Source organism: Sarcophilus harrisii, chromosome 2 (genome assembly GCF_902635505.1).
Source record: "Sarcophilus harrisii chromosome 2, mSarHar1.11, whole genome shotgun sequence".
NCBI lineage: Eukaryota > Metazoa > Chordata > Mammalia > Dasyuromorphia > Dasyuridae > Sarcophilus > Sarcophilus harrisii.
In genome coordinates, this window is record NC_045427.1 from 485,437,352 (window position 1) to 485,461,442 (window position 24,091).

Here is a 24,091-nt window from a genome sequence, read left to right on the forward strand (position 1 = left end):
TTTACTTGGTGGTGGTGGTGGTGGTGGTGGTGGTGGTGGTGGTAGTGGTAGTAGTAGTAAAAAAGGGGTTTACACTGTTCTCGAGTACAGATTGAATGCTGATCCTAGCCAATTACCTTGAAAGTTTATTAATCATGAGGCAGCTGAGCAAGTGAATATGGATGGTTTGAGACAACTCCATCCCATTGCAACACAATCTCCTCTTCCCCCACTCTTCTCAGAAATAATGCATAAATTATATCATGTACAAAGGGCTTTAGATGTGGACTTCTTAGGGAACTTGTGTGAAATATGAGCAGCAAGAGGGTATTTTCACTCTCCAAAGAGGCTGTGGATTACCCAGCTCCCTTACTCTTCTCCCCTAAGGTGAAAAGTCAGTGTGAGGTGAGGTGGGGAAAAGCTCAGAGCTAGGTCACAGCTTTCTACCCAATCCGGCTCCTAGGTTCTTAAGACATGTAGGTGAGGTACTTAACATGTTCTGCCTCCTCTTCAGGGCTCTGGGTTCTTTTGAGAAATGTCCCAGGCAATATCCACTGACCAGTAATTGCTGAGGAGGCTCTTGCCTCACTAGTCCCCAGAAATGGTATTTTCTTAGAGGTATATGCCAATCATAACAGGGATTTCTCATATTTTTGCCGGACTTTCCAAAGTAGATTCATTGTTTGATCCTCACAATCACTCTGCTGTGAAGCAGGCAGGGTAGGAATTATAATATCCATTGAACAGGTGAGGGAGGTAACAGGGTCAGAGGTTGGTGACCTCTGGATTAGGATTAGGAGCTGTCTTTTCTCACTTCTTGTTCAGTGCTCTCTTGCATCTTGATTCTTTGATCTCGATTGATTAATCAGAATTAACTCATCTCTGGTCTTTTCCTTGGTTCATGGAATCTAGAAGTCTGGGGGCAGTGTGGGTTGTAGAGGTTCGAGGCAGAGGCGGGGGACTATATTCAGAGCTGCTCAGCTAAATGCTAAGACCAGGAATCTGGAGATTTAGAGCTGGGAACCATTTCTTGGTCAGAATGTAGTTTCAGTTCTTCCCAATTCCACCTGGTGCTGCTGTCACTTCCTGATCCCTGCCTCTAAGGACCCCCCAGTCCTCCAAAGTCTGATTTCTCTTCTTGGCCAGGGAGGCCAAAGCACCTTCCTATCTCAGGAAGGATCTTCTTCCTGTCCTGAAGAATGATTCAATTTGTTCCAAGGACCGGCGCCTGGTTTCTGGCACACAACAGCCTGTGAATACCAGATTGATTAGGCAGACAGCCGCAAAGAAGTAAAATGGGACTTGAAGGCCAAAAGCGTTCTGTAGAATGTAGGGGACAGAAAAGGGGATGGGTAAGAACAGGCCAGTTAGTATCAATGTGCTTGGAGATCCAGACCCTCCACCCGACTGCCACAGGAAACTACTTGGCAGTTATTGCTTAATGAGCAAGCTTGGGGATGTTTTCACTACATCCTGGCCCTCCTCAGAACCCTTCTCTGCCCACCACCCCCTCACCTACAGGACAAGACTTAATCTCTTCAGCCTGTTCTCATCATGCTACTTTCCTCTGCTTGGACCCTCTGTACCAGTGACATGATTCACAAAATAGGCCACATGCTTTCATTCCATAAATTTGATAAACCTTTTAAAATACCTACTGTATGAAAGGCTTTCTCACCCTTCTGACTTCCCCTATATAGAATGTAACCGCTTTGTTTTGACCTTTGAAATCTTACGTCTTTAAGGCCTAGATAAAATGCTGCTTCCTCCAGGAAAGTTTCTCTGACACATGCTGCCTACAGGCGATGCCTCCTTTCTCTAAGTTGGAGATTTAGTACTGGGGTTGAGGTGAGTAAATTCCTTTCAGTTCCTGTCATGTCCTGGCAGCTAGCAGAGAGCCTAGGTTTTCTTAGCACTCTTGCAGCTATACCTAAATTGCTGTCCTTCCATACTTGAACTTTTGCAACATCACATTTTGCCTTTTATTCACTGAAATCTTTTCTCTCTTCTGTGACACTATAAACTCCCCAAGAGCAGACTGTGTCCTCAATACCCAGCATAGTGCGTCAATATATCAAACTCTTAACAAAGGAACTAATGAGTAAACAAATGGCCAAGTATTATGTGTCCTGTCCAGGAATAGGGCAAGTAGGATTGCTAGAACTGGGTGGGTCAGTTAGAAAAGAGTTCCCCCTCTCTTCCCTGTATCTGGACATTGTGATAGGGAATGGGACTCACCTCCACCAGCAAGAAGGACTTGGTGAGCACAAAGGCTGTGAGCCAGCTGACCAGCACACAGAGCCCCGAGGCTACACCTCTGGCCTTCAGTGGGAGGATCTCGGACATGAGGAGCCAGGTGATGGGGCCCCAGCCCATGGCATAGCCTGAGGGAAGAGAGTAAGACCCAAGGTATGTGGCAGAGGGTGAGAGCCGAGGGTGAAGAGAAATTCCCTGAGGGAGGGACTGCCTCACCCCTTTCTGAATCCAAGGCAGGGAAGTTCCTTCAGCCATTTCAGTGTCCACTCTTTGGGACTCCATTTTCTCACTGGAGATCCAGGAGTGATTGGCCATTTTTTCGCCAGCCCACTTTACAAATGAGGAATTAAGACAAACAGGGTCCTCCAGCTAGTGAGTGTCTGCAGGCAGATTGAATTCAGGGGTTCCTGGCTCCGGGCCTGGCCCAGTCCCCACTGCTCGGCTTCCCCGGAGTATCAGTGGGGCTCCTGCCCACTCTGTGCCCCTCCCGGGAGCCACCCTTGGGGGTTCTTGCTGCCCTTACCTATATTGCCTTTGACAGGGCCAGCCCTGCGGGCAGTGCAGCCACACAGCCTCAGGTGCGCACAGACCCAGACCTTCTTCCCCATCACAGCTCACCCACACTGCCAGTTACTCTCTGGGGTTCCGGGCAGGGCTTTAGCTGCAGAACTGAGGCGAGTTCTCCAGGAACTTCCCCCAGCCTCGGAGTCCCTCATTCCTGCCCTTTCCCCGGGGAAGGGGGCTCAGGCAGCACTTACCCATGATGAAGAGCATGGTGGCAAAGAGAGGCACCAGCATGAGGTAGCTCCCTGACTCTGAGCCCTCAAGGGCTGCACTGCTCAGGGCCTCCGTAGTGTTGGGGGCTGGACGCTGCGGATTCAGGTGGATGTAGAGCCCCAGAGCCAGGTTTGCCACAAACATGATGGACGCTGTGAACCGAGAAGGCAAAGAGGGCTCAAGGCCAGGGAGGAGTGGGAGGGAGGGGTACCCATGCCCTCTCCGGGCAGCGGGCAGGGGGCAGAGCTGTGGCCTACCTGAGACAAAGAGAAGAATCTTGCGCCCTGCTCTGTCCATGGTGATGGCCGCGATTAGCACAGACACGAGCCTCATGGCCCCCACGATGGCTGCATCTTCTTCTGGGGGCTGGGAAGCACAAGAGGGGAGATATCAGGGCTCACAGGCCTAGCCTCCTCTACCATTCAGGCCTAGGGCTGGGGCTTCCCAGGATTTAGGAGCTACTGCCAGTCTGCCTTTGGCTCTGCATCTCATGTGAGGTGAGGGAATGGGCTTGGGGGAGAATACAATCTGTCGTAGCTTTTAGTACATCTCCAGCTTCAATGGGCTGGGCCAGGGATGGAACCCCAGAAATGGTGTGGAGAGAAGATATGCTAGACTTTTCTTCACTCCTTTCCATCAAAAGTCACCCTTCTCCATGGGTCATTTCCCCAGAACTTTTTGCTATATAATTGGACAGTTCAATTTATGCTTTTTTTTGGGAGGGGGGGCGGGGAATGAATGTGCCTGCCTTCCAAGAAATAGTTGTGCTTTCTCACAGGGCCTTTTGGAAACAAAGAACCTCGTTAAGGGTGGGATTTCAGGCGCTGGTGCAAGTTGGAGGCAGGGTACATGAGGCATGTGGTGTTTCTTTAAGCCTCCTCCATCCCCAGCCTCAAGGAATAGGAAGTGTCCAGCTCTCCTTAAGGTAAAGCAGGTGCTGACTAGTCCCTGGGAGGGGGCACGGGACAGGATCAAGAACTCTTCTCACCAGCAGGACAGCAGTGCTGTGGAAGATGGATTGCAGGTAGACCAGAATGGGCGTGACGCCTGTTAGCTGCTGCAGGAATCTCATCAGCACAGCGATGGCGATGGGCTTGTAGATGAAAGGGTCCCGCAACTCGGCCCATGACAGTCGGCTGCTCTGGAGGCATGAGGCAGGGGCTGAGGCATGTGGGCACCGCTTCTTGGGGTCCCCTGCCCACTTAGTGTAACACACGTAGGGTGCCCCAGCATCCCTGTGCCACCGCCTCCTCCCTATCTAAAAGGACAGCTCTGGCCTTTCTCCCCAAGGCGGGATGAAGAAGTACCTAAAATACTATGAGATACGAATTTAGGGTAGCCTACTGAGAGAAGGCCTAAGAGAAGGAGCTCTGTCCAGGTCTCTCGGTAGCTTCCACCGAGGCAGGGGGCTCTGGCCTCCTAGTCTAGGAGTTCTTAACCTTTGTCTTGTCCTGGACCCCTTCATCACTCTGGTAAAAACTAGGGACCCCTTCTCAGACTGATGGTTTTATATGAATAAAGTACACAGGCCTATAAGAGAAACCAACAACATGGAAATGTAGTTATAAAATTTTGAAAAGTACAGACACTCCGGGTTAAGAGTTCTGGACCAAGTCTTTATCAGGGGATCTCACTGGCACTTAGGTTCCTCTGGTGATGACTGTCTCCTTACCTGCTGCCGGACACTGTTCTGGATCTGCTGGAATTCCCTCTGGAAGTCTGTGTCCCTCCCTCGGAGCCAGGCCAGGGCTTTCAGGGCTTCTTCCTCCTTGCCCTGGGAGAGGAGGAAGCGAGGGGAGCTGGGCATAAAGCACAGAAGAACCATCATGACAAATACTGGCACCTCTCCAGCCACCGCCAGCCAGCGCCAGGGTATCTTCAAGCCTGGAGAGTTATGGGGGAAGAGAGAAGGCAGGAGAAAGTCAGGAGGTCCTGGGATGGGACTGGGGAGGAGGGCAAAGGGGCGATAATCTCAGGGTATTACATCTCTCTACACCTCCCTGGGTACTCAGGATCACCAGGCTGGGGATCCTCCCCTTCCTTCAAGGCCTAGCCAGGACCTTCTCCACAGAGACTTCTCCTGGGCGGCTTAGAGCTTCTACGGCCCTAGATATACGCTGTTTATATTGGAGGTTCTCAACTTTTTTTATTTTTGGTCCCCACACCCTTGACTTTCAGTATTTTCTTTATCCCCATTTAACACAAAAGTAATCAATCCTACTAAATTTTAGCAGAATAATGTAGCTATTGACCAAATATTCTCATACCCCTTGATAGTAATGATAGCTAATATTTCTACAATTCTTTAAAGTTTGCAAAGTACTTTATATCCTCACAACTCAAATGAGGTAGGTTCTATAATTATGAGGAAACTGAAGTTAAGGGAGATTAAGTGACTTGCTCAGGCTCAAAATTTGAGGAAGAATTTGGACTCAGGTCTTCCTTGAGGGAATTGAGGGGATTAGGATAGCAAATGGTTAATTGTGGGAATTGAGTGAACCATACTGACTCCATTTTGTGACTTATTTATGGAGTTAGCTCAGTTCCATTTCTATTCAATTATGGGTCTAGTCCAAATTCTATGTTGGGAGAAAAGTTGAATTGTGGGATTTATTGGATTGTTTGAACCTAGCCCTGTGTGGCTGGAAAACCGGACCACCTCTTCTTGCTGCTTAGACCCCCTTAACCCAAGACCTCAGTTGTACTGACCAGAAACCTAGTCAGATCCAAAGATTAAGGTAAGAAATTTTCTTACAATTGTACATCTCAAAGCAACCCATATATTTTATCTGAAAACCATCCTGTACTGATCAATTAATTATTGTTTCCATGTTCCTTTGATTGTTTATAGATACTTTGGAAAGTGGGACAACTTTTCTGATTTCAGGGAATTGTACCTATTCACTCTCTTCCTCCCAACTTGGAAAGCCCCTAATCTTTTATCCAATCAGAAAGCAGATTACCTAATGTTGTATTGTTTCCTTTTGATTAATTGGCCTTAATTGATTATTTTTTTAATGTATAATATTCTGTTTCTCCCTGTATTTGGGGTTCAGTGCCTAAACTGAGAAGATCTGATCCTGGCTGGGCAATTGGCATGCTCTGCTTAATAAATCAAAAGGCTCAGAAAGTCAAACCTTCCCCCAAACTGCTTCCTCAGTCACTTTCTCTTTCTCCTGTCACATCCTGGCTCCAAATGCAACCCTCCAGCTACTTCTGGAAGTACAACCTAACCCCAGGTTGGAAACTCTGGATCTAATCTGCATTGCTGGTTATCTTTATGTTTCCCACCTCCCCAACTAAACTACTCCCTGAGAGTAGTAACTTTGCGCTATTAAGCTGATGATCCCTCCTCAGGGAATAGCCTGACAGGGATGGGGTCTTTGAACACAGTATGTGCTCAGACAAAGATTCGTTTGTTGATTGATTGATTTGTGGTCCCTGCCTCCTCCCCGCCTCTTCCCCAACTTCCCCGTTAGAGAAAAAATACTTGCCCAGAGCATAAAGCAAGAGGGACCCAAAGACAGCCATGATCTGGGGTGTGGCCCCCAGCGCCCCTCGAACTCCAGGGTGAGAGATCTCAGACACATAAACCTGCAAGACAAATCATGGTGCAGGGGAAAGAAAGGTGAGTCAGGAAACCTGGGGCTAGTCTTGGACCTGCCACGAATTGGCTGTTAGGATATCGAACAAATCACTTCCTTGCTCTGGGAGTCTCTTTCCTCCTTGGTAAAGGAAAGGGATTATATATGGTTTTTCAAATCCCCTCCATCTGTAAGAGTCTCTAACACTGTCCTGTCATTCTGAGTTCACAACTGGTCCAGGCCTCAGGTGAGAGAAGTGCTTCATTCCCAGCTTGAGAGATGTCCAGTTCAGATCCACTCAGCAAACAAGAAGGCTGTGCTAGAGTGGAGATCCCAGTCTGTGACAGCCAAGAAATTGGGCCCCAGACTTAAGAGCTAGAAAGGACCTTTGAGGTCACTGGGTATAATCCCTTCCTTTTACAGAAGAGGAAACTGAGGCCCTGAGAAGATTGGAGGACATACCAAGTTCATACAGCTAGTGCCTGAAGAACGAGTTTGAACTCAGTTCTCCCTGACCCCAAATCCAGGGATCAATCCATAATATCACCCTCTCTTCCAAATAAATGTTATATCAAATTGGCGTGACTTCACTCTATATGGCAACTCACCCATTTTCTCTGAGCCTCATTTTTTCTCTCTTAGAGGGTGACTGTGAGCTGGTCAGAATTGCCAGGAGCCACCCAAGTGGCAAAAGGCTGCAAACACTGTGGAAGACCCCTGTGCTTGGCAGCTACCTTTGGCTTCCTGGACAGCTGTGCTGCTTCTCCTGAGACTGTTTCCCTCTCTGGCCTTTGCTTTGCTCCTTTCAGGGTCCCTTTATCAGCTGTCAGGATGTGCTGAGTGACAGATGAGGTACGACATCCCCAGGGAGAGCAAACAGAACATTCACAGGCCAGGGAGTAATTAGAATGAGGGGAGATGTTGGTTGGTTGTTCTTCAAAGAGGACCCGACTTCAGGGAGGTGGGGCCATGACATGCAAGTGATTTGGATTTAAGTACGAGAGGGCTGGGCAAGGTCTCGTGCCTCGATTTCCCCTCCAGAGCCCCGTATATGTGTGTGTGTGTGTGTGTGTGTGTGTGTGTGTGTGTGTATGGAAAGAAAAAACTCAGAGTTTCTGACAAAAATGATTGCTATTTACATTCAATCTGAGTCAGTCTGGACCCAAATGGAATATGGGAAGAGGGAAGGACCTTTCTCTGCTTCCTCTACTTGCTCAATGTGGACTTTCTTTGATTGAGCAATGCCTTTGAGGTCAGAAGCCATTTTTGGTTGGCCACTCATTCTAACTATTCTAACTCTATCATTTTGCAGGAACCAAAGCCCAGGCACATTCTGTGGCTTGTTAAAGTGATACCTGTAGAAAGTCCTAGGTTTTGAACCTACATCTTCTGACTTCAATTTTAGAGTTGTAAATCAACCCACTTATTTTACAAATGAGAAATCAAGGCCTGAAAGGGGAAAGCTTATCCATAAGCATGCAGCAAGTTAATGGAAAAGCAGAGCTACCTTTTACTTAAACCAGGACTACTAAGTGGAACACCCCAGTTAAAACACACCAGTGATTAGCTTTGACAACCACGGGGAAGACAGACCCCCAAGTTCACTTAGTTGCTGATTAGTTTTCCCCCAGTGTCCCTCAGAGATGTCCCCAGAGCAGCTCTAGGAATTGTCCTTACTGGGATACAGGCAGCAGTGAGCCCTCCTGCGAAGCCGGTCAGAATCCTTCCCAGCAAGAGCATCCACAAGCCCTGAGCTCCAGCCATGAGGGCGTAGCCAATAATTGAGGGCACAGCGGAGAACATGATGCTGAGCTTCCTGCCCAGGAGATCGTTGAGCACCATGGCACTGAGGCCTCCAGCAGCTGCTCCCAAGGTGAACACAGACTGTGGAGAAAGGGCACCCGGGGGGGGGGAATCACATCCTGGGCCTTCCTGGGGCAGGGGCCCTCTCCTTTCTGTCCCAGGCTGGAGATACTCTTCCCTCCTAGGAATTGCAGCCACTGGATAAAGGTGCTAAGGTACTGATGCTCCCTCCCCCCAAATGGGCTGGGTACATATATCTGAAAAGTCTCTAGCAAGTCCTAATTTGGAAGGCCCTACCCCCAAGCTTGGGTTCTATGGATGCCCCAGAGACCTCCTGTTTAACCAGGCACAGGGAGGCATCTACTCCTCCTGGGCTCCAGACTCCAGAGGATGGAAATGAAGTAAATTTAATTCATGACTTGAATGATATTAGCAGCTCCTTCCAGTAACTCAGATTGCTTTCATTTCTTTGTGAAATTTTCCCAAAAGATGTCTTAGGACTAAAGGGATGGAATGTAAAGAGGTCCTGGAAGACCCATGAAAATTAGGGAATCAAAAGTGTCCAGGAGAAGTTAGTATTGAAGAGTAAAAGGTAGGGCCTTCATGGACTCCTCAGCATTTGCTCCATGCTAGGGGCAAAAAAATTATTTTGAGAAATCCTGCACCTAGGGTTCTAGGGATCCTTACGCCAAACCAGGATGACTCCGTCTTGTTCATTCGTAAAGCTGGATTGGGGGATCTCTCAAGAGCTGGAATGACTGGGGACGTGTAGACTAGGGCATAGCCAAAGCTGAAGTTTCCCAGTACTGCTGCGAAGGTGGCCAGGAACAAGCGCTTATTCTTCAGGGTTCTGAGGTAGGAAGAAAGAGGGGGTAGGATAAGGATACCTGTAAGCTCCTCACCTCACCGCTTCCTGCTCTGCCCACCCATGCAATTGTGTTTCTCTCTATTCTGAACATTTCAGACCATACCTGAAGCTCACCTGTAACACAGAATATTAGAACCCACAGGGATCTTGGAAAACTTCTGATCCAATCCCCTCATTTTGGAGATGGAGAAATGGAAGTTGAGAGAAACTGATGGCTTAGACAAAGTCACACAGCTTCAGTTCTGGCCATCAGAGTTAAACAGAGACCTTAACAAATTGGAATGTGTCTCAAGGAAGGAATGTGATCAAAGTAATACTGGCTCTTGGAATGATGATTTGTGTTAGCTTGGGTGAAGGAATTCAGTATGTTCATTTTTGAGAAGAAAAAGCTTGATAGGAAGAGTGTTAGAGACTGTCTATAAGAAAGCAGAAGCAGATAATTTCCATGTGAACAGAGCCATGACCTTTTGGGAGATGAGCTTGGAGCTGGTTGTTAAATTTTCAGTGTAAGCATTTAAACTGGCAAAAACTATTATTGTTTAATTTATTGTCTGGACTTAAGAAAGCGATGGGGAAAATGATATTGATGTAGATTAAATTTTAAAAGTATGTTGCATATACTTTAAAAAAAATTTGAGAGCTGGTTATATGTCATCACACCTTAACTGTGGTAGAGAGGCAGACTTCAATTTTCAGTGGTAGGGAAGAAAGCAATTCTTAACAATTTATTGTTGTTTTCTGTCTTAATATGTCAATCCAAACAAATTTCAGTGGTACAAATAAATAATTATTGTTGTTCAATTGTCTGGCTTTTTATGACTCACAAATGGGGTCTTTTTGGCAAAGACACTGGACAGCTTTGCCATTTCCTTCTCTAGCTCATGACTTGCCCAGGATCACCCAGCTAAGTAAGTGTCTGAATCAGGTCTTCTCAACTCCAGGCTTGCCCACTTCCCCACCTCGCTGTTCAGTTTAACAAAATCCCCCATTCCTAGGCCACTGAGTCTGTGCTCCCATGAGGTCATGTAAGGGCTCTGTTCTCCCCCATGGGACACAAGTCCCGAGTTCTCTTTACTGGTCCTAACTTTGTCATCCTGTCCCCAGGGGAGAGCATGTGAGGGTTCCACGCAGTCTGCCCCCAATATTAGAAAGCAAATTCAAATACGTGTCTTTTTGATGGTTGTTTGGTTGAAAAGCCTCATCTCAGAATAAAAAAGATAATGCATTTTTCTATTTTCCCTGAACCACCTACAGACAGGAAGCCTTAGGCTCAGGCTGCCATCCCCTGCAAGCCAGCCGGCCAGCCGAACCAACCAACACTGCCAGGTTATCGAGGAGGCCTGGGGCATCCAACTAAATGGCCAGTCCTTGCCTCTTGCCCTAGAGGGTGAGAAGGCAGGAAGGGTACGGGGGAGAGCAGGGATTTGGAGTTCCTTATTGTGACAGACAGAGCTCAAGAACCCAGCCTTTTCCTAAAGAGAAAACAGAAGCAGCTCAACCTCCCCGCTCTGCCCACCGCCCCTCTGACTCCCCCTCTCTTACCTGATATAATTCTGTTCTTGCTGCGGGTCTGGCCTCTCCGGGAAGGTCTCATAGTCTGGTGTCTCACTTCCTAAAAGAGGTTGCTCCATAGTGATTGGGTCCAGGAGTCAACTGCCAGGTCCTGGAAGTATCCTTGATGCTGAGGCTACCCTGAGATGCTGAGACCTTTTGAGTGATCCAGAGGCCCTCAGAAGGCAGGTTCTGGTAGGGATAAATGTGTCCTGGGAGACTGGGGGAAGAGAGAACTCTGTCCTCTGCCCCCAAATGAGGAAGTAGGCAGGGTTTAGGGTGTACAATGCTGTTCCTGGGGAGGAAAGGGTAGCGGGAGGAAGAAATCACTATCTGCCGGCCACACCCAGCCCCCCCAGCCCATAGGTCCCCTAGCTAGAGTCAGGGTGGCTGGGCTCCTGGAATGGACCAAAGCTTCTCCATCCGTCTTAGCTCCTCCTTTCTCTTTCATTCTGGACCAGCCAATCCTGGGCTCTGATTGGCTGCCTAGGAACACTATGCTGCTTGGGCAGCACCAATCAGGAGGGACAGAACCGGTTCTGATGTTCCTTGGCAGGGCCAGCTGCCTAGGTGGGGTCGGGGGAGTTTCCCAGCTTAGGGATGTATGTAAAACCTGCCATTTGGCAAAATGTCACACACACACATACAGTTCCTATTTTTATTTCACATAGATTCAGCCTTTGTGTGAATTGAAAGGAAACTAGTGTACTTCATCCTACCCTCCCCTCACCTTATTTAGTCAGGGTCACCTAGTGAATTAGGGACAGGTACAGTATTAAGGTCCTAAAGGCAGGTTCCTGACTAAAAGTGTTCACGGTTCTTTCCATCATACCTCACTGCTTATTTTCTGCACTTTAAACAAATCACACTACTTTTCTGCTCGAAAATTTTAAATGGTTGCCTATTACCTCCCAAATAAAGTTCAAATTTCCTACCTGACAAGACTCAGGTCTTAAGGTTTTTAATCTGGGGATGCCATTCCCTTGATAGTCTTCCCTCATCTTATTCTTCTTCATCTCTGCACTTTAGACTCTCTATTCCTCTAACATGCCCTGTACTTTCCTGTCTTTGTGTTAGGGAAGTACTTACCCTGATTTCTGGAAAATCATCACTTTTCCTGATGGATTTATACCCATGACTTAAAATGTCACCTCTTCCACAAAGCCTTTCCTGATCTCTGAACCAATGACAGCTCTCCATCCTTTGATTTTCCTTATTTTGTCTCTCTCATATATTTGTCATGTAATATTGTGTATTAAAGTTATTCCTATTTGTAGTTTGTCCCCATTAGACAGTATTCCTGAGGTCAGGTCTTATCTTTCAGCTCCAGATCTGGAATCCTTTAAATCCTAATAGAAACTTATCTACTCTAGCATCCAGCATGGTATTTTGTGCACAGTTGACATTAGTAAAAGCTTATTGAAGGAATAAATTGAGACTGCACATATATACACTGCATTTAGCATTTACTAGGCACTTACTATGGATTAGATGCTGTGCTAAGTGCTAGACCACTAGTCAGTTTTGAGCCACTATAATACAATATATTAATCTAATGATGGTTCTAGATCTCTGAGCAGTGGTTCCAAGGGTACTCTGCATTACCTTTGACCTCAGAGTGCCAGCAAGGATTTCTGGGTTACATTTGAGCCTTGCCCAATGCCTTCTGGGTTAACTCTTTTCCAGGGATAAACTAGAGCCAAGTGAAATGGGAAAAGCTGTTTAATTTTCATTATGAACATTTACATCTCAGAAATTAGTAACTGCTAAAAGTCAAGGCTTGATTTTTTTTTTATTTTGTTAATTGTCTAGACTTAAGAAAGTGATGGAAAAAATGTTAGTAGTGCAGATTAAATTTTCAAGGGTATCAGTGCTTTTCAGAGAGTTGATTATTAAATACTTGCCAGTGTATTCCTGCCCTTTTCTCAAACTTTCCTCCCCAGACCTGGAATCTGGTCAGTCCAATCATGCCCATTCACTGTTAGATAAGTGAATTAGAATAGAAATTCTCCTGAACCTTTTCCCTAAAGATTAGCATGGAGAAGGAGAAAAGAGAGCTGAGGATGCACATCTGGAAACTGGCCAAAGCCATAAGGCTAGGGGCTGACGGCTGACTAGATTCCTAAGATTAAGGCAGTTTATAAAAGGACTTAGGCTTTCTCGTTCTTCCTGGCAAGAAGAGGAAACAGCAGGAACAGGAATTCCTGAGCACCAGCAGTCCAGGTGAGCATGTTTTTCTCAAATAGTGTGGATTACAATCCAACACCCAACTGTAGAAACTTCAGGATTCCAAAATTGAGAACAAGGTCTTAAATGTAGGCTGGCCAAATAGAGAGAAATCATAAAACAGAATCTTGGAGCATTAGATTTGGAAGAGGCCTCAGAACTCAAAATGTCAGACCTGCAAGGGGCCTTAGAACAGAGAATTTCCAAGAGAATGGCAGAGCTGAAAAACTTTATAGACAATAGCTAAACCAAACCCCTCATTTTAAAAATCAGGAAACAGAGGGTCATGGAGGGAAAATGCTTTGTTAAAGGTCTTTCACAAAGTTAGTTGCTCAACTAAAACTAGTCATATCTGTATTGTTGATATTATCTGTAAAGGGGCTGCAGACTTCAGGGAGAGTCACTGTATGTTTCTTCTTCATATAAATGCAGGTGATAATAGGTTTTAGGGACCATTGAGGGAAGCCTGGAAGGGGAGAAGGAGAGATCTTAGTTAGGCTGCCTGAGTGACTTCCCAAGAAGAGTGGGAAAAGGAGAAGGATTCTTTGGCCCTGGACCATTGAGTATGGTGTAGGTAGGGAGTTTTGGGCTGATTTGATGTGAGTCTGATTTGTTGTGCTTACTTTTCCTCCTTGACATGTGCTATCCCTGCAGGCACTAGTAGCACTTTGGTCAGGCCCTGATTTAATATCCCCTGGTTTTATTCCCTTTTTCTTCCCTCAAATTAGTCTCAGAATCCACTGAGCACAGTAGGCCTCCGCCTCTCTTGAGTCCTTCATAATATACTTGACATCACTGAGCACACAGAAGATACTCAGCTAGCCCTTGTTGAATGAGTACTGGTAAGGAGGTGGTGGAAGGAACACTAGGATGAGTTAGGAGGACTATGGTTTCAGCCATAGCTAGAATCTAGCAAAAATAATTTTTAGTCTTGGTTCAATGATAACTTGCTGAGAAACCTTTAAATCAAAGTACTTTCTTTTTGTGGCCCTCTGTTTCCTAATTTTTTAAATGATAAATTTGGCTTACATGTTGTCTAAATCTCTTTCAGTTCTGCCATTCTCTGTTCTAAGGCCTTTTCCATCTCTGAAATTCTGTTCTACGGACCCTTCTGTCTCGGAAATTCTCTGATTTTGCAGGTCTGACATTTTGTGTTCTGAGGCCTCTTCCAGCACCACACTCTATGATTCTGTTCTAAAGCCCTTCCATCTTGGAGATTCTCTGTTCTAAGGCCCTTTATATATTTGAAATTCTCTAAGACCCCTAATGTGATGACCGCGTATTTTAAAATCAGCTGGAGTTAGGAATTCAGGTTAAGGGAAAATCTTCAGTTTTTATTCTCAGTAGAGGTGAAGAAGGATCAAAGGTGAAGGGGGATCGGAGGTGAAGGGGGGTTAGCAATGTCAGCAACTGCATCAAGAAGCCAGCCAGACCAGAAGCCAGCCAGAAGTCTCTCTGCCCCTCTGCCTCCACCCACCAAAATCGTCATTTCCTATACAGCACATCAGGACTTGCACAGAGAGTGGGCGGGAGCCATTCTTTCTCCAAAGCATATATATTAATAAAGTATGGTCCAATTACTACTTAGCCTTATGTGCTTGGGACCTCAGTGCATCAACTCGAGCTTCAGCCCATTACCCTTACATCTTGGAAATTCTCTGTTCTTCTAAGTCTGACATTTTAATGTTCTGAGACCTTTTCCAGCACTAGTACTCCATAAATCTATATTCTAAGACCCTTTCCATATCTGAAATTCTCTAAGGCTCCTTCCATGTCAAATTCTCTGTTCTAAGGCCCCTTCTATCTCCCTTTCCATCTTGGAAATTCTGTTCTTGTAGGTATGACATTTTGTGTTTTTTGTGTTTTGAGGCCTAAGACTTCATGATTTTCTGTTCTAAAGTCCCTTCCATCTCAGAAATTCTCTGTTCTAAGACCATTTTCATCTCTTGCAGGTCTGACATTTTGTGTTCCGAGACCTTTTCCAGCACTAATACTCTATGATTCTTGTTCTAATGCCCTTTCCAGTTCTGTATCAGCCAGGTGATTATGGACAAATTACTTGACTTCTCAGGCATTCAATTTTCTTGCCTGGAAAATGGGGCTAATAATCTCTGCTCTGACTCCCTAGACTTCTCCTGAAATTTTCTAATGCCTTGGTGAGGAGTTGATCAGAGATGCTGGTGAGTATGAACTCTAGTCAGGCCTCTAAAATCTAGTTTTCTTGGATTGAGAAATTGATGGTAAGTTTGTTTATTTCTTTATTTTAAAATGGACCTGTGACTTCAAGAATACAACTCCTCACCAGTATATTCAATTAAACACCATAATTCAATTCAGTAGTTTCTAGATCCCTACCTACACAATCCATGTTAACAACTTGGGTTAACCCAACATACATTTGTAGGATAAGCTCACTTCTGATGACAGCTCTGCTTTACCCTCCCTACTGTTGCCCTCTAAGTTGTAAAGAATGAGAGAAACATCCCTTGATCTCCACAGTGTGCTTCTGTCCTTTGTTGCTCTTTGGTTCCATATCTCCTTTTCTCCTCCCCTCCGCCCCCCCTTTGAAGAGTTCTTTTGGGTCCAGAGGGTTTGTACCAAGAGACCTTCCGCTGCTCAGCTGCTATCTGTGTCTGTTGCCATCCCTGGAACTTCTTGGGACTAAAGGATTTCCTGAAGGGCCTGGAAGGCTTATTTCTAAACAACCAAAACCATGTGGATCCAATTGGCTTATCTCTGTCCAACCTTTAAGCTTCCTTATCTTCTCCTAGAGATATCCATTAGATGATTAGAACAATTAGATAAATTAGTTGATTGAATGGCCACTCTTAAAGTATAATCATTCAATTAGTCAGTCAGTCAACAAACATTGATGAATTATTTATTATTTTTTAGGTACTAAGTCCCTTCCTTTCTTCCTTCCTTTCCTTCCTTCTTCCCTTCTTATGTCTCTTCCCTATATAGAGAGAGTGCCAGGATTGGGGTCAAGAATCCTCAATCTCAAAGCTGGCTTCAGATACTCTCTAGTGCATGACTCTGGATAAATCACTTTTGCTTTTGTCTGCCTTAATTTCCTTGTCTGTAAAATGAACTGGAGAAGGAAATGGTAAATCATGCTGGTATCTTTGACAAGAAACCTAGGAATGGGGTCATGAGGTGCACAGCATGATTGAATGACAATACGTGGTTAACCAACAGTTTTGTTTTTTGTTTTTTCTGAGAAAGAGCTGAAGGTTTTAGAGGACTGCAGATTCAGTGTGGAATATGGCAGCCTCTCAAAGCCAGTGTACACTTAAACTGCTTTTGGCAAACACAGCTTTTAGAAATGGGGAAGTGACAGAGATAGGGCCACAGCCCTTAGCTTGGTCAGATGATAGCTGGAATGTTGGGTTTAATTCCGGGAATATGGAAAACATTGATCAGCTGATGTGTCCAGAGCAGGGTAACCAAGATGGTGAAGGTCCTTGCTGTGGGAGGGTCAGGTAAAGAAAAGGGGTTGTTTTAGGAAGTGAAGGCTCCCAGGGGTCATAATAATGGTTTCCAAAGATTTGAAGGGCTGTCCTGAAGAAGATGGATTCTACTTATTCTGTTTGGCCCTAGAATAGAAGTGAGAGCATTTGTAGAAGTTACAAAAAAGCAAATTCAGGCAGGACATGAGGAAAATTCCTACCAATTAATGTTGTCCAAGGGCGAGATAGGCTGTCTTTTGAGATCCCAGGTTCCCCTTCCCTGCAGGCTGTCCAGTGAAGGCTAAATAGCCATTTATAAGTGATGCTGCAGTGGGAATTATTTGAGGTATCAGTTGACCACTAAAATTCTTTCCAACTCCCAAATTTTGTGGTTCTTTGATTCTTGTTCAGTCCTTTCATCCTCCCTTTAAAAGGGCAAACCTAAGGGTATATGTAGTCCAGATGTGCAAACTGCCTGGGAATCATCTGCCAGTGTGATGTCAGAGAGGCAAGGAGAGAATGCAGAGGTGTGTGTGTGTGTGTGTGTGTGTGTGTGTGTGTGTGTGTGTCTGTGTGTGCTGGGAAGAGGCAGTCTGGGTTTCCCATCTTATCAAAAACTTAGTTTAATCTCTGGAAGCTAGAGTCTGATTAAGGAGATATCACTAATACACAACAAAGTCCTCTATGGTTGAAGGGAAAAGGAAGCAAAGGCCCAGACCAATGTTAGGGGCACACTTTCAACCTGTTCAATGAGTTTGAATTAGATAATTGCTAAAGTCCCTTCTGCCTTTAAATCTATGATTATCTAAGAGATCTGATCTCTTTTGGAAGTCTTCTGGGACAAAGATCCCAGATGGGAACCCCCTTTACTTTTGTACTCCTTTACTTTACTCCTAAAAAGTTTAAATTTCTGTTACCTGGACTACCTGGTGCCTGTAACTAGCTGGCATTCAATGAGGATTTTTTCTGTCATTATCTCTTTCTCTCTCTTTTTAAATAATAGTTTTTTTTTTAATTTTCAAAATACAAGCAAAGATAATTCAACATTTACCCTTGCAAAACCTTGTTTTTTTCACCCCTTTCCCTAGACAGCAAGTAATCCTATATATGTTTAAAATGTGTAATTCTTCTGTACATGATTCCACATTTATCAGGTTGCACAAGAAAAACCAGATCAATAGAGCAGTAATGAATTGAACCAGCTACACCCAGCGAAAGAACTCTGGGAGATGACTATGAACCATTACATAGAATTCCCAATCCCTCTATTTTTGTCCACCTGCATTTTTTATTTCCTTCCCAGGCTAATTGTACAATATTTCAGAGTCCAATTCTTTTTGTGCAGCAAAATTACTGTATACATATATTGTATTTAACTTATACTTTAACATATTTAACATGTATTGGTCAACCTGCCATCTGGGGGAAGGGGTGGGGAGAAGGGGGGGGGAAAGTTGGAACAAAAGGTCTTGCAATTGTCAATGCTAAAAAATTACCCATGCATATCTTGTAAATAAAAAAAAAAAAAAGAAAAAGAAAAACCAGATCAAAAAGGAAAAAAAAAAAAAAAACCTCACTATGCCTTTCTTGATTTTTGTTTATATTAAGATTTTTTTTGCTAGATCTTAAATGCTTTGTGATGCATATGTGTTTGTTCATTCTGTGCCAGGAGAGGTAAGAGAAGATTCCAGTGGTTAACTGGGATTACATAGAATTTTGTTTTTGTTAGTTTGTGAGCTTTTTGTTTGTTTATATTTTTGGTTAAGTGACTTGCTCAGGGTCATATAGCTAGTAAGTGTCAAGTGTTTGAGGCTAGATTTGAACTCAGGTTCTCTTTTATCCGTTGTTCCATCTAGATGCACCGTCCTCTCCCCTCCCCTTGCCTTTTTTGGGGTAGGACATAGATTTAAAAAGGTCAGAGATTAAAATCTAAAGTTTCTTCATAATTGAGGGACCTGTGAGCTGCATGTGGGAGAAGGATCTTTTTGTTCACAATTTTTGTGAATGATTTGGTAGAAATAAACATTCCCCCCAAAGCAGAACTAATTTAGATCTGGGAATTTCCTTTGTCCTAAATTAGCAAGTAAGCTATTGTTAAGGAGATTAATTTGATTTAGATCTCAGATTTATCTGAGCCAGGTGGGGTGGAGTTAGGGTGTGGACCAAGGGAAGTATATGCTCCTGGGTTTTCTTGTGGTCTGGAAAGAACCTGCTCTTCCCCTTCTTCAATGAAACCTCTAATTTCTAGTAGTTTGGATGTCTGCCATCTGGGACTAAGTTCCTCTCCTATTATCTTGCTGACTTTAACTATCCTTCCCATGCTGAGATCAAGAATCAAGAAGTAAGTAAGACATGCTAACTTCCAGGAGTTTAGATTCTTGCTGTTTCCTTAGGAGAGGAGAGAAGGGATTGGTCCCTCAATCATTCAATAAGCATTTATTAAGCACCCACTATATGCCAGGCACTGTGTTAAACACTGGGGCTACAGAAGAGCCAAAAGGTAGAGGGCATGATCTGGAAGAGGAACTAGCCAAGGAGATAGAGGAGAGGTCAGCTAGGGAGGAAGAAAACCAGGACAGGCTGGTTCCAAAATCCTAGCGAGAAGAGATTATCGACTCCCTTGATGAGCTCAACAGCAGTGGCAGAGGTCAGAAAGAATGAGTATTGGGAAAAGTTGCCATTGGATTTGCCAACTAAGAGATCATCAGTAACTTTGGAGAGAACAGTTTTGGTGAATGATAAGATTGAAAGCCAGATTGAAAGGGGCTAAATTAAATAGAAAGTGGAACTTGTTATTCCTTAAAAGGCATTGAAAATATTCTTGAGACTTCATTGGCCCAGGGGACAGAAATGTGAGCCATGGACAAAGCTTCCTGGTTATCTGAATAGAAAAAAGCCATCAAGTGGTGTTCAGGAACTCCGCCCCCATGCTTGGAAATGCCAGGCTTCATAAAAAATGGGAAACTATACTCAACTGAAGGGCAGCTAGGTATGGTGCAGTGGCTAGAGCACAAGGTTTGGGATAAGGATGACTCTTCATCATGAGTTCAAATCAGACTTCAGATACGTCCTAGCTGGGTGTCCCTGGACAAGTCACTTAACTGTGTGCCTCATTTTCCTCATCTGTACATGGAGCTGGAGAAGAAAACGACAAACTATTCCAGTATCTCTACCAAAGAAACCCCAAATGGGGTCAGGGAACACATGACTGAGCCACAACACAAAATATTCAACTGAACTGAAGCTTTAATCTCAATGAATTTCCTTTCCTTGCTTTGAATGTTCTTCTCTTGATATAAGATGGACTACGAACTTGATCATAACAATTCTTTGTGCTCCTCTTCTGGATGCTCTCACCCTCTGACAAAATCATGTAGTTCCTGTACTGCTTTGTCTAGTTTTCTGAGCGCAGACAAATACCCATAGTACCATGTTCCTGTCACAAAGCCCGGCTTCATGTTGTTGCTGTTGCCCCTCATTGTCAGGGCTACAACTCACTGTGCAGTCATTGGTAGACATATTGAAATTTGGGCACACTAAAGCAGGTTCCCCCTACTTGGAGCAGGGATCCAGCACAGGTGTCTATTTTGCCTCCTTTCTTGAAAGCTATTTCCCTACTTTGAAATTAAACTTCTGTCTGATTCCTGACTTGCCTGTCTCTAGCCTGCTCTGTTTGGCTCTGGTCATCCACAAGTTAGAGGTCAGTTAGGTCTGGCTGATATAACTTAAGGGTCGGAAGTTACTAAGTGATTAAGGCTGGATTTGAATTCAAGTCTTTCTGACTTTAGATGCAGCACTGTGCCACCAGCTGCCTCTAAGAGCAGAGATCCACTGGTAAATGTAAGCTGAGGGGATGAGGGGATGAGGTAGGGAAAGGAGTATACATAGCACACTTTTAAGTTCAATCTGCATTATTTACAGTTTCTCTGGCATTTTCTTTTTCTTTTCTCAATAGTATTTTATTTTTTCAAATATATATATAGTTTTCAACATCCATTTTGGTAAGACTTTGTATTTCCAATTTTTCTCCCTCACTTCTTTAACCTTCTCCCCCCTCAAGATAGGAAGCAATCTGATATAGATCAAAAATATGGCATTTTCCTAAATCAACAAAACCAAGCCCTGATTTGTAGCGTTTGTTGATTTCCAAGTTGTGTAAAAGTTCATTCTTTCCCAGTTAAAGTTGGCTATAATGAGCCCAGACTAAAAGTCTTATTTCATTCTAGTTTCAAATCTAAGATGCCAGCCTGATGTAAACTCAGAGCTCACACCTCATTTCATCAAATATTATTTATTTAATAAATTAGAAAAACTTCCTTTCCCAATGGCAGTTATTCCTAGCTCTATACTTATAAAATCCCTTAATTGCCTAGGATTAAATACATATTAAAGTTTTTGAAAAATTCATTAACAATAAAAGAAATAATAAAACAAATCCATAGCTAATTATATCCATTATTTTAGCTGGCCTAACCATCATAGCCGGAATTATTTCAGACTTTTTCTCTAACTAGAAATTACCTTGCTTCTGAGAACGTTGTCCTACACTATTGAATTCACACAAATTAACAAAATTTCCTTGAAAGAATCCTTCTCATCCTCTTGATAATATAAGGTTGCAATAATTTCATAAAGAAGATATTTCCATCTTTTTCAGTCTTTCTTTAGAGGTGATAAGAAAAGAGCTCTCAAGGCATCAGCATCTTTCTCAAGATACTGTGATATTGTTGCAGAGAAAAAGTTAAGTTGGGTTTATAAGGAAGAAGTTTCTTTTCTCTGTCTTTGTTATTCTATAATCTCCTCATGGAGCCAAGTTAAACTTCCATATAGGCCCTGAATCCATAAACAAAACAAAACACTTTAATACCTCATAGAATGACAGTTGTACTGGTCACTCCTGGCTCCTATTAGAGATGGTAACAGTTTCTATAGCATCTGCAGGAGAGGGATTTTGAAAGCGGTATTATCACTCTCTTTTTCTCTGTGCTATGCATTATGCTGCTAAGTTATACGACATGCAGCGTTATATTCATATATCATGTCATACCACACAAAGCCACACATATCATACCTCGCTATGTCACGTCGCGCTATGACACAGGCCACTGCATGCAGGGGCTACATGTCAGCATCACCTTGGTGATGTTGGGCCTGTTTCACATGTGTCTCAATGTCATACCATGTCACCCACAGGTCTGCAGACGAGATATAGGATGGATAGTTAACAAGGATGGAAGGATCAAGTGATTTTTTTTTTTTTTTTTTGAGAATGAGGCTTGTTTGTGGGAAATTAGAGAGGGAAAGATCGAAAATCAGAAAAAAATGGAGATAACAAAGGGGAAAATCTATTGGAAGAAATGGGATGGAATTAGCCCCTTTATATATGAAATGGGATGTGAAGGAGGAGGTAGTGGCAGAAGGCACCAGAGTGAGAGGAGAAGAGAGGAAGAAGGGAAAAGGAGTTTACGACAAATGGCTTCATTTTTTTTTCTGTAAAAAAAAATTCTGTAAAATATGAGGCAAGGGGTTCATCTGAGAGTAAGGAGAGAAGGAGCCGAGGGAGACCTGAGGGGAGGAGTGGAAAGGGAAGAGCTGCTGTACAAATGCGGATGGTGAGTTGATAAGGGAAGTATAGTGGGATTGCCTAGAAATAGGGCTGGGAATAGAAACCAAAACAAAACAAAACACAGTTCCTGCCCTCAAAGATCAAGACGAAACCCGGAGGAATGCAGTCAGATGGAAAGCGAGCGGAGGACAACTTCCGTAAGTGATGGATTTGAGAGGTCCATCACTTGGGTCGCTGTAACCTTTCAGTCCAGGGCAACGCTGCAGATGGGATAGGATGATGTGGCTACCATAGATGCCCTCGTTAAATGGCGGCGCGTACAGATTCCTCCCAGGGACCCCTCCCACTCCCAGCCAGGGCGAGCCGGACGCGATCCCTGAAGCCCAGCCGGGCAGGGGGGCATTGTTCCGCCTCCCCACCCCCACCTTCCTTCTCTTTAACCAGACTGCGAGCTCCGAGAGCCCGAGGAAGGGGACTCAGCATCCCTGCGGCTCCTCCTCCTCCTCCCTCTTCCCCTCCCTCCCGCGCCGGGGATGGAGATGGCGCCTTTCGTTCTCCTGAAGCGTTCCCTCCCTCACACAGGGAGGAACCAGGAGGTGGCGTTTCCCAGCGCTGGAGCAAGGCTGACAAGCACATTCCGCACTAGTAGAAAATAAGCCTTTGAGGAGAGGCCTAATTACTATCACTAGGAGCGATAGCGTGTTTTCCTCTTTTTACCACTAGGACCAAGGCCGGGTAGCACAAGGGTGACCCAGACGCTTCATCTTGGTGCGTGCGGGCCTGACCTCAGGCACGCCCCCCGCCGTGTGACTCTGCGTAGGTCCCCTAGCCCTGCCTGCCTCGGCTCCTGAGCCGTAAAACGAACGGAGGAAGGGAGCGCCAAACCGTCGTCCCATCGCCTTTGCCCAGGAAACCCCAAAGGGGGCCGAGAAGAGCTGGACGCTGCGGGAAAAGCCTGAGCAGCGGCGTCGCCGGCACCCGGTCCTGCGCACAGGTGCCTCTTCCTATCAATGTTAATGATTATTTTTTACTGAGCTTTTTGTTTTTCTTCAGCAGCGACTCTAGCGCCGCCTGGCGTTTCGGATTGCCCCGCCCCCGCCCCGCCCCGCCCCTCCCCTAGGTGGCAAACACTCCGCGGTACGTCATGCGCGCTAAACTCTAGGTTTGTTTGTTCGGGTCTCGCACGGACTTTCCCGCGCATCGTCCAGGTGCGGGACTCTGCCGCTGTAGGGGCCGGCGGCCGTCCGAGCGGGGAGTCCCGGGACACAAAGCGGTCACTGACTGCCCTGCGGCCCCGGCGGCCCCCGGCGGGCCCCGGCGCGTTGGGAGCGGGGATGCCCGAGGGATAGCTGGGACACTGCCTCCCCCTCCCGTCTCTGGGGCTCTGAACAGCCCGAGGCAGAGACGATAACTCGAACTCGTGCTGCCATCTTGTGGGACGCAGTCCTCACTGCAGCCCTCGCGGGCATTGACTTGGTGCCACCTTGTGGCCAGAGCCGAAGTGGCGCCTGCGCCGGACGAAAGGTTTCCTGCAAACCTGGCCCTGCTCTGAGGAGGCTGCGCAGTTGCTCCGCAGGCGGGCTAGGCTGGGGGGCGTTCTTCCAGTGGATGCCCCTCCCTGCCCCCCGGTGGCGTGTGAAATGAACTTTTGTTAAGCATCTACTGTGTGCAAAGCGAGTCTCCCCGTACTTGGAGCGCCCCGCCGGGGTTGGATTTTAGCAGGCGGAGGCGAGGGGAGGAGACGTTCCAGGCTCTCTTGGGAACAAAGGCCTGCTCTTGGGCCGGGAATTTTCCCGCTGTTGGTCTAGTTCGTGTCAGCCAGCCAACAAGCATTTATTAAGTATCTACTGTATGCCGGGCGATAGCGTCTACAGAGAAAGTCAGACAATGCTCTCTTCTCCAGGAGTCACAGCCTGAGGGGGGCGGCGTGTCAGCGTCTGTTTATCATTAATTCATGTTCAGGGTAAACTGAGAGAACCTTGGGAAACACTGATGGGAACCACAAACGATTTTCTTTGGGAGATGGAAGGAA

At 45.4% G+C, this 24,091-nt stretch overlaps 1 protein-coding gene across 1 annotated transcript; it reads right to left on the reverse strand.

The window, feature by feature from the left end:
- Positions 1–799: 799 nt before the first annotated feature.
- SLC2A6 (solute carrier family 2 member 6) lies at positions 800–21,651 on the reverse strand. The gene is made up of 11 exons (XM_003757453.4): positions 21,361–21,651; positions 10,810–11,113; positions 9,087–9,249; positions 8,274–8,480; positions 6,507–6,606; positions 4,685–4,896; positions 4,001–4,153; positions 3,270–3,378; positions 2,994–3,164; positions 2,218–2,363; positions 800–1,299 (listed from the first exon to the last, which is right to left on the reverse strand). Exons 2-11 carry the CDS (start codon positions 10,896–10,898, stop codon positions 1,144–1,146), a joined length of 1,506 nt encoding a protein of 501 aa, XP_003757501.1. The 5' UTR covers positions 10,899–11,113; positions 21,361–21,651; the 3' UTR covers positions 800–1,143.
- Between the last annotated feature and the right edge of the window lie 2,440 nt (positions 21,652–24,091).